Source organism: Scomber japonicus, chromosome 14, assembly GCF_027409825.1.
Source record: "Scomber japonicus isolate fScoJap1 chromosome 14, fScoJap1.pri, whole genome shotgun sequence".
Classification (NCBI taxonomy): domain Eukaryota; kingdom Metazoa; phylum Chordata; class Actinopteri; order Scombriformes; family Scombridae; genus Scomber; species Scomber japonicus.
Genome location: NC_070591.1, coordinates 20,051,146 through 20,068,234, shown reverse-complemented (window position 1 = coordinate 20,068,234; position 17,089 = coordinate 20,051,146). Strand labels below are relative to the sequence as shown.

Below are 17,089 nucleotides of genomic sequence, written 5' to 3'. Positions count from 1 at the left end.
ATTGTAAGTCAATATAAACCGATAAAAATGCCTACTGTACAAATATTCCTGCACCTTGCCCTGTGTGTGTGCCCTGTGAGTTTTTTAGGGTATGTTCTCAGCTCTTCCTACATGAAAGTATTTGCTTCAATGCTCAAAAGAAGCAAAGGAAATGCAGTGGCATGCCTGCATGTACGGTAACTCCTAGTTGCTGGTGATGGTGACTTGCTGGGAGGAACTGGCTTTGTTATTTGGCAGAAACTCCATCTCATGTTGGCCTTTGTTGGGAAAAATAAAGCCTCTCCAGGAGTTTATGTAGTATTTTAGGATTATTGGAGCTAAAAGGCATTTTCACACCTACTTGCTGAAAACGTCAGTGTTACAAATTTGGAATCAACGGGCAAAGTGGTAAAAAGCTTTATTCACCACTTAAAGTTTTAATAAATAATAGATCTTGGTGGTAAATATGGTGAATTGTATTTTTTTACATACTAAAGTTTTGGCTGGTTTTTATGTAAAGAAAAATATGCAGTCTTGAAACTGCTAATTCCTGGAGAGATTGCTTAACATTGCCCCAGCACTGTGGAAAAAGAAAAATATCAATGCAATTAATTTTACAATGTCTAAATAAACATGAAACAGTCGATGACTTACTGTTTTGCGTTTTAGACCAGAAAGGCTTTTGACAGAGCAGAGAATGCAAAAAGGACAGAGTGCATGGAACTCCAAAAAGCTGCAGGGGAGGTACAGATTAGTCAACTTAAGCAACAGGTCCATGAACAGGAGGCCTTGCTGGTTGAAAGACAAGCGCAGTTGGAAAAATTGGAACGAGAAGCAGAAACAAGACAGAAGACAATTGATGATGTGATCTTTCAGAAATCACAACTTGAGCATGACATCCATCAGTATCGGACCAAATTAGACATAGCAGAAAAAGACAAAGCTGCCAGTGAGCAGAAATTAAGTCACACAAAACAATTAATTGAGCAGTCAGAAGCCAAGTGGTCTTTGGCTCAGAAGAAACTAGAGGACCTCTTAAAGCAAACAAATGATGGCCAAGATCTTATGAAACAGAGCCCCAAACTTAAGAGAAAAATAAATGTCGAGGAAGATACTGAGCAAGAGTTGCAAAGTCAAGTCGAGGCTGAGGAAAGTGATCTGGCTCAGCAGCCTTTAGCATCTGACAGCCAGTCGACAGTTGACACTGAGCCACAGTCATCTGCAGTTGGAGCATATGACAGCGTTAAAGTGGATGTCCTTCAGCAGAAACTTGAAGAACTGGTCATGGTCGAGGAAAGAGCAGAAATGGCTGAGGAGAAAGCACAAAGTTATAAAAAGCTTTTAGATGACAGCAATAACAGACTGACAAAGCTTCAGATGGACATGGAAACTGAAAGGATCAACATGAGACAGAAATCAGATGATCTTCAGCAGGAAACACTGAAAATGAAGAAATCGATCAATGAACTTCAAGAAGAAATCAGATCTCTCCAAAGGGCAAAATCCTCATTAGAACAAAATGCTTTTTTCCAAAACACTGAGGTTAAAGGCCTTAAAGAGCAGTTGAAGATCTCTCAAGCGGAACTGCAGAAAAAGAGCTCCATGGAGCAGGACAACATTTATAAGCTTAATAATTTAGAGGAAGAAGTAGCATCCAAGCAGGCAGTAATAGATCAGCTGAAGTTTAAATGCAATGAGCTTACAAGATCAAATGTGTTGTCTGACAGTGATATTAGAGGTCTTCAGATCCATACAGAGTCATTGGAAAAAGAGAGATCATTTTCTGAACAAAAGACCAAGTCTCTAAAGAGTGAGATAGAGAGCTGGAAACAGCAGCTTCAAACAGCTAAGGAGGAAAATACCTTAATGAAGAGATCTGAGCAGGCGTCCCAACTCAATTGTAAAAAACTAGAAGCAGAGATTCAAGAAAGTAAATTAGTTGCTTCTCAGTTGCAGAAGAAAGTAGATGAGTTAAAACAGATAAATATGGAGGTGGAAAAGAATTTGAAAAACATGAGAGCTAAACTTGATCAGGTGATGATGGAAATGGACAGCAAGGATCAGCAAATTAAAATCTTCAAGTCTCAGGTAGAGGGCACCAAATCACAGGTCAGAATTGTTGAGGAGGAACTAAATAAGAGATCGCAGACTTCCCATGAGCTTCAAATTAAATTACAGGATTACAGTGAGGAAGTAAGGAAAATGAGTGAGCTACAGCAGAAAAACAAAACACTGAACTCAAATATTGAAAATTATGAGAGAGAAATAACAAGTCTGAAATCTGAGCTGAAATCAGCATTTGCTGAGAAGAATTCAGCAAATCAGAAAGTTCATATGCAAAATGCTGAAATTAACAATTTAAATGTGGGATTGAAGAAGAAAAATGCAGAACTGCAAAAAGAATCTACCGAGATTAAAAAACATCTTGACAAAATCAATGCATTAGAAGATGAACTTCTCAAACATAAGCAAAATATTACAGGATTATCTACCAGCTCAGAGAAAATAACCAGTAATTTAAAGCTGGAGATTCATGCTCTTCAGAATGACAAGAAAGCTGCAGACAAGAATGTCGAAAACTTAAATGTTAAACTTTCAGAGTTACGTTTATCACTACAAAGAGCAAATGATGAATTGGCTAAAGAGACTCGAGAAAGAAATGTTAAAGAGTCAAAGATAATGCAGCTAGAGACTGAGCTTCAGAAAAATAAAATAACAATTAAAGAACTTGGGTCTGTTTCGGATAAATCCAGATCAAATCTACAACATGAAAACATGACCCTTAAGAGGGAAATAGCTGATGCAACTGAGAAAAGCATCCTACTTGGGTCTGAAATCAGAATACTGAAGGAAAAGATGCAACGTGTCCAAACAGAATCTGAACAAAAGCAAAAAGAAAACTTGATCCTTCAGGTTAGGTCTAAGCAGATGGAAGAACAGCTTGAGAACTGCAAGAAAATGCTAGAGGAGTTGAAAAGTAAACTAGAACTTCAGAAAGAAGGCTATGAAAGGCAGTTGTTGTTAGTGCAGACTGAAATTGAGAAAAAACTAATTTTGCTGCAATCTGAAAGGACAAGTGGAAGTGATATGTCAAAACAACAGGGACATAGTGCAGAATTAGCAGAAGTGGACAAACTGCAGCAAGAACAGACAAAGCTTGAACAGGAGCTGTTGAAGGCAAAATCACAAAATGCTCAACTTGAGGAAGACAAACTTAAATTTAACTCAAAAATAAGTGATTTACAAAGCCTTTGCAATGAGCTGTCAAATGACTTAACTATATTTAAACAGCTGTTGACAGATAGTGAGTGGAAACTGTCATTAAAGGAAAATGAAGCAAGATCTTTTCTGGAGCAAAGAGAGTCATACGTCAAAGAGATAAAAAGTCTTCAGGAAAAAGTTTTGATGCTGGGAGTCAGTAAGACTGAAAACCCAAGGATGGACAAACAGGAAGTTGGTGAAAACAGTTGCCACTATGTGAAGACAAAAGTTTCAGTCATGCAGAAGATCATGCCTTCGTATGAAAGTACGAAATGCAGCATGGAGGACATTCTGAGAATGAAAGGATCCTCAGAGGTATGGAGGAAGTCAGTTTAATATGATTAAAACAGTCATATTTGTTAATAAACACAACAATTGTTTTTATCAAATTCATTTTATTAATATGTTCTTTTTATATCTGTAAAATATCTGAAACTGTGACTGTAGTCATTTGTAACTTATAGATTCTTTAAATGTCACATCTACAGATCACAACAACAGAGAAAGAAATCTTTCTTGAAGGACTCAAACAAGTGAAACAAGATAACGTGGAAGTCAGTCACAGTCAAGGCCTTCAGCTTGATTCACCAACAAAGATAACTAGTTCTACTTATCAACCTCACATGCTCCTACAAAATGACAAGAGCCAGATTAAACCTGTTGAGTTTAAGACCATGACAACAAAGGGATACATGGCTCTGTGTGGACTAACAGAGAAAATACCAAATGAAAAACATAGCATCTCTAAGACAGAAACGCGTCGGGTCACAGAAACTCATCAAACTGAAAACACATCAGAGATGAGTCCAACAGACAGAGGCAGGAACCTGAGTGTGTTATATTCAACTTCACTTAAGCTGACTGATCTCAAAAAGAGCACACATATTCAAAACTTAATCAAATTTAAACTGTTGGATGAAGAGATTTTGCGCAAGTTGGAAATGGGCCGTATCACGATGGAAGAGGTGCAAGCATCTCTTGCTCAGTACATTGGCAAACCAAATGCTATTGCTGGAGTTTATGTAGAGTCAAGTAAGGAAAAGATATCCTTCTTAGAAGCCGCTGAGAAGGGCTTCTTAGCAAAAACATATGCTCTCGAGTTTTTGGAGACTCAGGCTGCGACAGGAAGCCTCACAGATTTGGCCACAGGAAAAACATACTCAGTTCTTGAGGCTCTTGAGAGAGGTATTATAGAAACAGGCCTGAAAGATAAACTGCTGGAGGCTGAGAAAGCTGTTAGTGGCTACATCCATGCTGGCAAAAAACTGTCTGTCTTTCAGGCAATTGAGGAAAAGATTCTTGATAGATTTAAAGGCAAGAAAATCCTTGAAGTCCAGGTGTCCACTGGAGGTTTAATCAACCCAGAGATTGGTATCAGGGTGCCGCCTAGCATTGCTGTTGATCAGGGTCTTTTGAACAAAGAGACTCTAGAGAGTCTATATGATCCAACCAGTAATCCCAAAGGTTTCCACAACCCTGACAGTGGCCAGAAGGCATACTACTCTGAAATACTAAAGATGTGCCTTTACGACATTGATGGCGGTGTCTTTCTCTTCCCATTTGGTGACAGACATCTAACAAATACTTCTCCCACAAGTTCTCATCGCGTGTCAGTTGTCAGCAGCAGCTGTGGCATCGAAATGTCAGCATACGAAGCATTCAAGGGGAAATACATTGACAAGAGCACATATCTGTTTCTGTCACAGAAGGAAAGTGATTGGCAGGAGCAATCCATAGTGGATGCCAGTGGAAATCCATGTCACATCATTACTGATGTCAACAGTGGCCGACAGCTTTGTCTAGAGTCCGCTCTGAGTCAGAGGTTCCTCGAAACATCCGAGCTTGAAAACTACAGCAGTGGGCTTCTTAGTATCCATGAGGTTGCAGACATCATATTTTCAAGAATGGTTGTTGTGGAGGATGTTAACAGCCCCATTGCCGGTCTCTGGGACATCACTCAGAGAAAGCGGCTGTCGATTCTTCAGGGTTTTCAACAGGGGTTTACTGATAGGGCTACTGCCTTAAGATTGTTGGAGGCCCAGGCCTGCACTGGAGGTATTTGCGACCCGTCTTCTGGGGAGAAAGTTACAGTCACAAATGGTCTCAAAAGAGGCCTTTTGGATGAATCATTGGCTCAGCAGCTCCAGAAGTTTGAGCAAGCGTTTAATGGCATCAGTCACCCCAAGACAGCAAAGACTTTGTCTCTTCCCCAGGCTATCCAGGAAAATGTGTTCCCAAAGGATGCCGGTCTTAGCTGTATTGAATTCCAGCTTCTAACTGGAGGATTTATAAACCCTGACACTCATGATAGAGTGTCACTTGAGGAAGTTATCCAGAGCGGCCTTATTGACAAAGCCACTGCCTCTGTACTCAAAGATGAGAAGTTCCACAGAAAAAGTCTCACCTGTCCAAAGACCAAAAGGAGAATCACATTCAGAGAGGCACTTGAAAGAAGTGTTTATGATTGCCACACTGGGCTAAGGTTACTGGAGGCTACAAAAGTTCATGGTTTTGGAGTCAAATCAGCATTCCATTATGTTTGGGCATATAAATAATAAACCTTAAATATGTGTTTGTCCATATAACAAAAGCAAAACCTGCAAATGAGATTTCGTATGGTTTTGCATTTTGCTTTATAGTACATCGGTTATTTTTTCTTACCTGCGAAGTAACCTTTAATTCACTGTATAATGTTTTTTTATATGTAAATATGTTGCTGCAGCGCTTTCATACAAGTGATGCAATTGATACAGATTTGTGGAGTTATTTGGAAATGGGCCTCCCCTTCAAGTGTTTTAGTCCATTTCTTTTAAGACAAAGTAACAATCTTGTTAAAACCCCATCTGTTCTGATTCTAGAGATCTGTTGATGAGGAGAAGAGAGAGCATGGTGATAAAGTTAGCAAACTGTTGCACTGGATGTCCAATGTGAAACAGGGCCAGAACAATGATGGGAATGCTCTGACAGATAGTAATGCCAACACAGATGCTTCTAATAAGCCCCAGGTAAATAATGTGTGTTGATTTTTATGTTCATGGTGTGTCTTTAATTTTTATATGCTGCCACAATCTTTTTGTTTGTGAGATAACACTTTTCTTTAATGGTAAAGAGTTCTTTTTAATTCAACAGCCTTTTGCTGTCACAGTGTATGATTTCTAATAAAAATACAATGCCTACTTTCTGATGCATTTAATCCATACATTTTACACTATAAATGAAAGTATTAGTTTATTATTATTAGTTTTATTATGTATATATATATACATACATACATATATGTATGTATACGTGTGTTGCACAAGCACTCATAACCACAATGACTCATTATAACCACAATGAATAATAAATGACATCAGCCCCAAGGTGCACAAGGTACACACCCTGTGTGTATAAGATAACATATAGTGCACTATACATCCACCCCAAAGCTGGCCTTTTTTAATTGAAGTTGAAGTGAATCAAAAACCAAATTGCAATTTTGTTTTTCTTGAGTGTAACATGCAGTATGTCACTATGGCATTGCAACTGTGGTAAAGTGGAAACAGTTGATCCTGAAAGAACAGATTTTAATTGGTGGTTTGAGAGAATGTAATCTATCCAATGTGAAATAACAGAAACTGATAGATGCAGAATATCATTAACAGGTACTATGGTCACCTGCCAAATGTTACATAAGAGCAGTGACCTATTTTACATTTCACTATTTATATATGTTGGTTTTTCCTCATTTGCTGCCAGTTTATGAATTAAGTGATTAAAGTTGAGCTGAAATATGTATTCAGTGTAAAATACACCATCCTGACATTCAAGAGTATTCACATAATATATTAAATACATTTTAATGATCAAGTCCTGTCATCTGGACCATTAATACCGGAGGTGGGCATTTGTTTTTATATGTTGTTATGAAGTATTTGACAATTGTTTTATTATTATTATTATTATTATTATTACTATAATTATTTATTGTTATAATTTTAGTACAGATAGAAAAAAACATCAGTAAGTACTCATTCATGTTTGCAGCCATCATGAATTTGGAACAACATTGATTAACAGGATTTTTCTTTTTTTCTTTTGTTCTTTTTTTGTATAGTAAATAAAAGTAGAAATTAAATGAAAATCCAGCAATTACAATGGTATAGGGGCAACTTTAACCATACTATTGCAGTGGTGTTTCTAAGATGTTGCTCCTTCATGTAAGGGAGTAAATAAGTAATTACTGTAGGCACAATGCACTTTAGTACAACCTCATCAGAAATGACCATATGATATAATCAAGTCCTCAACAAAAACTGAACATTTTAAGTTTTACAAAGATCTTTATTTCAAGGTTGTTGTATTGGATTGCATCAGTTTCTTCAGGGCATCTTGTCCTTATAGTGTATGTCTCTATTCATTAATTGATATATATTATATAAATACATAATTTCATCTTTCTAATCTTGAATTCCTTTAATTCATCTTTAATTCCACTGTGTGTGTATATGTTGAATGTTTGTGTGTGTTGTGTCCCTGTTTACTATACTAATATACTCTTTGAGTAGTCATCACACAATAGTCACATCACTGTGTTTAAGTATTGATACATTACTATTGATGTTCTAGGTGTCAGTTGAGGAAATGGTAACAAAGAAGGAACAAATTGCAGAAGCATTGAGGGCCACACAGATGATGCTGAACAAACACAGTGAAAAGTAAGTTGATCTGTTCTAAAATAACATGCAAAATACTTTTTCCCATTCTTTAAAATTTAAGCCTAATTCGTTGTATTTTGTATTACAGAATGACAGAAGAGGAAAGAGAAAAGGCCCAGGATCAGCTGAAGGCTCTCAATCAGGCCTACAATGAACTCTCCCAGCAGTGTTCAGAGCAGACGACTTCTGCAGAAGAGGTTGGACATCATTCTATTTCTCCTTTTGAGCGGATTGCATTTGTGTCTTATGTGTTAGAAAAGAGTGCCACCTGATGTTCAATTGCATGACTAACTTTTTTCCTCTTATCCCTAGCACGGTGTGAGCAGATTTCTCTTGCATCACCCTTATTCTCTTACACTTGATCATTAGAGAAACATTTTTGAAAAATAAAAAAATCAGAGTATGCTGTAAACATGCTTAGTTGCGCCCAGCTTTGGTCTGACATCACCATCAATGTGCTTGACTCCTTGAGAGTTCAGCAGAATAACAGATATGACGCATAACCCTTTACATACAGTATGTCAAATGACTAACCACCCTCTTTTTTGCAAGACGCTGGATATTTTATTCCCAGATGCATGATAGCTTTAAATGTGTTGTCCGTCAATTTCCTGTTGCAACCCTGAAGCAGTCCTGCACTTGTGCACACGATGCTTTAACATACACGTGTTTGTCTGGTGGGTGAGTATGCATTTTGTCTTGCTTTTGAATACTTTTTATTGCAAATTTGATATATATGGACAATACAGACAATCTAGATTTTGAAAATTTAATCAGTTCAGTAATTTGTCATATTTTATTTTCTGTAGAATTTCAAGTCCATTGATGATTTTGGTGGGATCTGGACTGGAACCATGGCTGGTCTGATTGATCAGACGTCTGGAGCTCAACTCATGATCTCCAACCTCTCTCAGTCTGAGCCTGGTATCTCTCTCGAGGGGGATGATGCTCTCAAACAAGATCTGGTTTATAAATCCACACTGAGCCACTCGCTATTGATGAATGAAGCAAGTAAGCTCATACAGAGTTCACCTGTTTCCTCTGTGTCACTCTCTGACATGGCAGCAGCTAGGAAAGGGTCCACATGTGAAGACCTGGTCATCAAGATGATAGAGGTCAAACCAGTCAGTGATGGATTGTATGTGGGCTACACAGGAGATACACTGACCCTTGAGAAGGCATTTCAGTGTGGTTTAATTCCTGCTTCTGCCTATGTGGAGATTCTTCAAAAGCGAAACACCTGTCAGGATATGATAAATCATAGCACTGCTGACAATGTGTCACTCTTAGAGCCTGAGCATGGGGGAGAACCTTGTGAGGTCAGTAGCCTGATATTAAAGTGCCTCAGCAGGAATAAATCACAAACACCAGAGAGGGATGTTAATACTCTGAAGTCTTTCTGTGATGTTTTAGTTGATCAAGAGACCACATCAAGACCAGGGGATGTTCAAAATGCAGGCAATGTTGGGAGTAGTATTGAGAACCTCAAAAAGGGAGATGGACTAAAGGTAGACACAGCTGTTCAGTGTGATTTGATGAGCTTCAGCAGTTCACTTGTTGTTCTTGGAAATCAGCAGCAGTTTATGGGACTTGTGTTGCCTAACTCTGGGGAATTCCAAACTGTGTCCACATCATCACAATATGATGAACAAATAATCACCAACAAGTTTAGTAGCAGTCTCTTCAGTAATTGTCAAAAAATAGCAGCTTTTTACATTCCAGAAACTTCGGCGGTAGTAGACATCACTTCTGCCGTTCAAAACGGTTTGATTGACACTCACACAGCAGAGGTTTTGAAATCTGTAGAAATGTCTGATGTCTTTCTTGATGTTGAGCAGTTAAGTGAAAAGTTTTCATCTTGGCTTATGTATAAAAAACTCAGAGTTGATGGATACGACAATGCTGCAGTTGACTTAGAAATAAACATCCCTTCTCCCACAGAGGCAACACAGTTATTCATTTCCTACCTTATGATGAACAGTTACATCGATCCAACGTCAGAACAGAGGGTTCTAATACTCGATGAACAGTTGACTAAAATGATTAAAATTTTTCTTGAAGATCCAGTATTTTCTGAAAACACAGAGAAAAATATGACTTGCCTCACTTTAAATGTTGGTGACCTTTCAGCGCAGGATGATTTAGAGTTACCGTTGCACATAAGTGAGGAAACACAAGAGTTCATGAAAAACATACAACAAACACTTGATCCTCATTGTTTTGTTTCCTTGGGCAACAAGATAATGACCTGTGATGACGAAACACATGTAGATGACAAGGATGTAAATCAAGACACTGATGAGATGCTCTCAGAATATGTTAATGTAGCTTTGGATGACACAGAGCCTATAGTAGCAGAGAGAGCAGTGTTTCAAAATAACAGAAATTGCACAGAGTCAGGTGATGCAGGTGAAAGTCTTGATATTCGAGCTTCTCTAGGGATTCCAGTCCTTCCTGCAATATTTTCTGTGAACAGCACAAATGTTGGATCACCATCAAGGATGATTGATTTTCACTATTCAGTCAAATCTCGCCATGAGCCCCTGCCACATTTAAATGCTGAGTCACTGAGCAGTACATCAGGAAGTATGGATATTCCTCTAGCTGGGGCTCTGTGTTCAAAGGACTTGTGTGAGGGAGACTATGCTGTTCATCTTCTGAAAGCCCAAGTAGAGGAAGGGGGCATTTTGGATGTGACCTCTGGGAGATGTTATGATCTGGAGGCAGCTCTCAGAAAGGGTCTAGTAGATGATAAGACAGGACTGGAGCTGCTTGCTCTACAGCTAGATGAAAAAAGTAATGTCCCAGGAGATGTGGAGGGCACGATGTCTGATTTAGAAAATGCGATGTCAAATGAATACATATCCTCAAATACTGCTCTGTGTGAAATGCAACAGCAGAGCCAGTTCCAGTCTTCTTGCACCATCACTATGAGTGAATCATATGAATCCAGATTACTTGGTGATGATGATAAGAATCTGAATTTAGACTCCAGAACCACTTATTACCAAAAAGAAATCTGCGACCATTCCATCTCTGATTATCACAATCTTGGTTGCATTAACATGAATGAAGCAGAAAACATGCAACAGCAGCCAAATGAGAGGGCGTTGCTTGATCTCACAAATGAGGAGGATGACGGGAAGAGGGCGGAAAGCACTGGTGGTGCAGTGGTAGATTGTAATACAGAGATCAGTAATTGTCCACATCATACCCTTCCTTCAGTTAGTAGTCACGAGATGATCTCACCCTCCTCAAGGAATTGGGTTACTGCAGAGTGTGTTCATCACACAGACAAATCATATTTACTGGCTGATGACTCACAGGGTGTAATCAATAGCCCGCTGATAGATACAGCCGATGTATCCAGTGCTGTGAAAGAAATTGTTGCTCCAACTATCCAGTCATGTCCGTCTAGTCTGAGCAACAGAACGCCTAACAGTAATACTGATGTAGAAAGCCAGACTCAATATGCCACTTCTGCTCATTGGTCTTATAAAACTGACAGCTCACCCATTGACTTTTTCACTGCTGGATTCGATAACAAAGTGGGAAATCAGAATGTTAGTGAGAATCAGACTGAATTAGACATGTTCTCATCACATTGCAATATGTTGTCTGAGGAAACTAAAATAAAGAATTACACAAGTGCTGTTCAGTCTCCTTTGGACAGTGAGCCAACTCTGAGTATAGATTACTCATCACCCAGAGATTTGGTTGAAAGTTCAGTTACCTCAGTTTCCAGTCCTCATGGTAACTATGACAAAAACAATACAGAAGATGGCAGCAAAATTACATTACCTCAGCAAGCAGTGCTTCTTTCAGAAAGTAATATTAGTACTGAATCTGAGCCCAGACACTCTCAAAATGGTCAGAGTATGCTTGTTGGTGAGAGACGGTCGCAGCAGTCGCACCCCTCTTCTCTGTTGCCCGATGCCTCCAATGAAGGCACTGCAACAAACACTGTCAATCATAACAGCTATGATGTAGACGTAGATGAAGATTTAATCTGTTATACAGCCACCAGAGTTTCTCCGCATTCAGTAGTGATTGATAAAGATTTGTTAGGTTCAAAGCACAGTGTAGCAGATGATGGCATGTTAAGCACAGAGAGGCTTTCTCCAGAGAGGCAACATGGGGACATTTTAAAAGTCAGCAGTGAAACTGAGCAGATTTCTGTGTCAAGGGATGTGCAGACAAAAGAGACAAGTGATAAACAAAATGAAGATATTGTTGGAAAAGTATCCTGTTCAAACCTGTCTTCTGTATCAGAAATGGACTCAGGGCAGTCTGAAAGTAGAGTGAGAGAAGAGTTAGAATTTCATATTCAACCAGACAGAAATGGATTGAATATGTATGAGTCTGAGAATCACAAAGTAGTTACTGATTTCCTGCCTCACAGCAGCAGTACATCTGATGTTGCCTCTTTAGATCCATCAGTCTTTTCTAATGCTGTGAGGACACATATAGATGGTCAGGGGGAAGTGATGAGAGAGGAGACTGATGTCAGTGCTTTACAAAAGGCAGAAACTCAAGATACTGAAATCATAGCTGTTACTGTAGATAAGGATACTACACAACCCTCGGGCAAAGGTGTTTTTAATGAGAGTGAAACTTCTCATGGACTTGTAGAAAGCAGTCACCCAGATCTTCTCATGGATGTAATGAGGCAAAACACCCCCTGTGTGAACAACAAAGACACAGAAAACCCAGAACTGATACTACAGGAAGAAAAAGGCCATGAAAAGACAGAGCAGTCTGAGACTCCAAATATCCAGCTGCAGCTGCTGCAGGTTCTGAAGACCGTTTCCTCAAGCCAAGACCTTTCAATGCTTCACGAAGTGATGGAGACACTGAACAGCGCTCTGGGGGGCAGCCCTCAAGAAGAGCGGCAGCACACCCTCGAGAGCATCAAGGAGGAGAGCTCAGAGGGAGAGGATGAGGGGTTAACAGAGGATAAGTTGGGACCCTGTCACTGCAATCACCACCAACCCTGTCACTGCAATCACCAACCGTCTCCTCAGATATCTGCCAACTCAGATGACTGCAAAGTTGAGGTCAAAAATATGGTAATTCTTCAATTTTTTCAGTGTTAAGATACCCCCCCGCCCCCCTTAACTTCTGTCATAAGTAACATCTGCTCAGCTTTTCTTTTCTTTTCCTGCAGTTGTTCTCCATCCAGGATTACTTGGAGTATGTTGGAAGACTGCAGGATCATGCTGATGTTTTAGATGATATCAGAAAAGACCTCTTAAGTCAGGCACCCATAGGCAACAATTTGGAAGAACTGCAGATCCAAGTAGAGGAACGTCAGGTAAGAAATGAACACATGAATGCTCAATACTTTGTTTTTGTGCAATATGTACTACATAAATGCATTAGTTTCTGACAAAATCTACTTTTATCCAGTTGCTGGAGTCCCAACTTTCTAGATTGGCGGGTGTTCTGGCAGCAGATTTGGAGAAAGCCAAACAGCTCGTAAACTCTGCTGATGAGAACATTCCCATACAAATCCATCAAGATCTGGCTTCAACATATCTTGAGTTAGAGACAAATTTTAGTGCTGTTTCCCAAATGTGTGCAGAAAGAAGTCACTCCCTGCTTCTAGCAATGGAAACAGAACAGGTTTGTGTTCATAGCTGGTAATTAAAATACAGTGATATGACATCTGAATCAGCATAATTAAATGTTTTTGATTTGATTGAAGGCACAATTGGAATCAACATACCAGAAGCATCTCTGCGAACTTGATGAACTAGCAGGCCTCATCCAAAATAACTCTGAGATGTGGGAGATGGATTTGAACACATGTGATGTTGACATGCTGAAACATTTGATTCAACAAAACAAGGTACCCTAAAAGTCCAATTAAAAACATTGAATATCAGTTACTGGAAAGTACTTACAAAACTTTTCCTATATTTTCTTGTTCCAGGACACAGAGAGCCAGCTGCTTAAAGAGGCCCGGCTCAAGTTAGAGGATGTCACATTTGATATCCAGTGTTTTATTTCTGAGCACACTCAGTTCCTGAGTCCAGCTCAGAGCAGCTACCTCCTCAAGCTCCTCAGCACCACTCAGCGAGCATTCAGGGAACAGACAGAGAGGCTTGTTACCCAGAGGGCTACCTTAGATGTCCTACTGGAAACCAGAGAGAAGGAGAACCAGCAGAAGGTCTGCCTGCAGATAACCTATGAAATATTAGAAAAACACTTTCTTGATAAAACAACAGTGTAGACAGGTTTCCTAAATTAAAATGTATAGTGAATGTTTATAGTGTGTGAAGATACATGGCATACACAAGTCTGGGCTTACTCTTTTGTCAGAGTTATGTCAACAATCTTAAATAATGTCCCACAAGAGTAAAGGTGATATGTACATTAAATACTGTATTGAGTATGAATAACCAGCCAATTATCAATTCGTGAAGTTGTGGTTATCTAAAGGAACATAAGCAACAACAGAACATATGATTAGTTCAAACTGTTCTGATTAATCGAGGAAATAACTACAGTAGCAGCAACTTCTGCTGGAAAGAGTCAGCCTCATATTAATGTAAGTAGTACTCCAAATTTCCACAAGAGGTCTCTCTTGACTGCAACTGAAGAGTACATATACAACAGCATACATATAGCTGGCAGTTGCAGCATGAAAATATGATCAAACAAGCAACATTTACACCTCTGACTAGTCACTTCACATTTGTGACAAACCTACCCAATGTTACATTCAGAACAGATATTATACATGCTACTGCAGAGCACTACTAATGAACTGTATAAATATGTAGGCTATTTTTAACCAGCATGTATTAACGTAATGAACAACCTGCAGTGATGAATGAGTTAACGAATACAGTTTAATTTATGCGCAACTTACAAGAAACCAATGATGAGCATGCGCTGTGACGCAATAGTCCTTTGGGTCCATTTGATTATCTTGCCTAAACTCCCTGCAGGTGAGCCAGAGCAGGGACATTTTCACAGAATCAGTGAACTTCATGTGTCAGATTAATTAATGAGTGACTAGACGAGTACTTTAACTGCAAAAAGCATATTTAACTGTATGCAGCATTTTTATCCCAATATTTCAGTGTGTTTTGTTGTGTATTCTATTCAGTTTTATGGATTCCTCTCCCAGTAACAGCATTGCATGCTTGATCACTGCTAAAGACTAACCATTCTGCTGGTTGTGTTCTACAGGCCTCAAGACACCAGTGAAAAATTAACAGTGGACAAATGCACCCTCTCACCTGGAACACTTTTAGACACAACAAATGCACTAACACACTGTACAGAATGTCCTCCTGTCCATATTACCATCACAAGACCAAAGCTGCCAATGACGAGCATGTTTACAGCATACTGGATTTTTACACTATTGTTAGGTCAAAGGAAAAGTGTCCTAAAAGAGGATTTGCATGTTGCCTATTTGAGCTTGCATCTTTTAATGTCCTAAATGTTCGTTGAGCTTTTCAGATGTTAGGAGTAACCCAAAGGTTTGTTCAATGTGTGTTCTGTTTAATGTGCTGTTGAGTCTAATATTAACTTGGTGTTGTTTATTCTTGTTGGACAGTCTTTATTGGAGAGACATAAGGAGTTTACAGAGAAGTTGGAGGACGTTTGTGATAATCTCACTCTGACAGAGAACCGTCTGATTGGTCATCAGCAACAGGCTGACAATGCAGGGTGCATCACAGACCTGCAGCAGTACCAGCAGGAGCATCAGGTTTGTTGAACTAGCTCTCTTGGCTTTATCAGACAAAGAGTATGTGTCCAATCAGATTTGTATCAATTAAAATATGTTTTATTCTGTGACCCTGCTGTTCCTTACTTTTTATTGCTGTCTGATCTCAAGGCTCTGCAAAAAGACGTATTGACAAATGCCAGTGCTTTGAATGAGGTCATCACCAGTACTAAAAAGTTTCTGGAAGAAAATCGGAGCAAGCTGACGCCAGATCAAATTGCCATCATCGAAAGTAAGTTGGAAGAGGCTAAAAGCAAAGCCAAGCTCATCAACCAGCGGGCTGAGGAGTCCAGGAAAGACTTGGAGAAGGTTGTAACCACAGCCATAAAACAGGAGAGTGAAAAGGTTAGAACTCAGATCACCTCCATATGTTCTCTTGAAACAATGAAATGCATCAGAAATTAAATTATTAATAGCAGTGCAAAACTTAATTGTAGCACATTCTATTGATTTTGTTTGGTATTCATCGTTGTTTTTATGTGTGCTCTGTCTCTTCAGGCAGCAGCTGTTGAGCGGCTTGAAGAAAGCAAAAACAAAATTGAAGGTCTTCTGGACTGGATATCCAACATCGGGAATGAAAACGAGAGTGGTCTTGATCAAACTGACCATATAAGCAAAGAGAATGGAAACCTGCCAAAGGAGAAATCAGCCAAGGGACTGATAGCAGAGAATGACGATGCCAATGGAAACGCTTTACAGACCACTGAAAGTGATTTTGGCAGGGAAAGCGATGGGAAGAACGACGCCTCCCTAGACCTTGATAAGCAGTATGACAGAGTCAAGGTATAGTTTGCCTCAAAAATGTTCAGTAGTTTATATGATCTTTGGGGTGCTTGGCTGTTCTCTACACATTGCTTTAGTTGAAGCAGGTCATCATGAAGTTTTTAAGACACAAGGAGTAATGACGTTTGCAGGAATATTTAAAGTACAAATAAAATGATGTATCATAATTTTATCATAATCAGTTTCTACATCTGTGTAAAAAGAAGTGCCAAGAGCTATAAAGCTCCAATGTCAAATATTCAATGGTTAATTTGATCTTATGTGGAAAAAGTTGATTTTAAAATTTGACATTTATGACATTGCTTTTGGCATTTTCGAGTCATTATCAGCACATTTTCTGAAAAAATAAGTTCAGTCAGTGAGTAAATGGATTTCATAGTAAAATGTGTGCGTATGTCAAAATGAAAATAAGAATATTATAGTAATAGTATCAAGCAGACTTAAAATTAGAGTTTAAACATACAATGAAGGGGAAATCTTAAAGTTTGTCCTTGATTAAGTATTTGCAAAAGACCATCCAAAACCAGTAAATAGAAAAGTAAAAAATAGCAGATAAATTATGTTTAAATGTTTAAAAAAGGGCCATTGGTATTGGCACTGTCCCCTCAAATCTTTATTATTTTCC

At 38.9% G+C, this 17,089-nt stretch overlaps 1 protein-coding gene across 1 annotated transcript in view; it reads left to right on the top strand.

Moving 5' to 3' along the window:
• The window catches only part of dst (dystonin), a 105,341-nt gene that overhangs the window by 45,254 nt on the left and 42,998 nt on the right, over positions 1-17,089 (top strand). The window contains exons 36-41 of the mRNA XM_053333182.1: positions 6,099-6,245; positions 7,849-7,937; positions 8,026-8,134; positions 15,511-15,663; positions 15,793-16,026; positions 16,180-16,464. Of these exons, the coding sequence (XP_053189157.1) occupies positions 6,099-6,245; positions 7,849-7,937; positions 8,026-8,134; positions 15,511-15,663; positions 15,793-16,026; positions 16,180-16,464 (1,017 nt within the window). The remainder of the gene's footprint in view (positions 1-6,098; positions 6,246-7,848; positions 7,938-8,025; positions 8,135-15,510; positions 15,664-15,792; positions 16,027-16,179; positions 16,465-17,089) is intronic.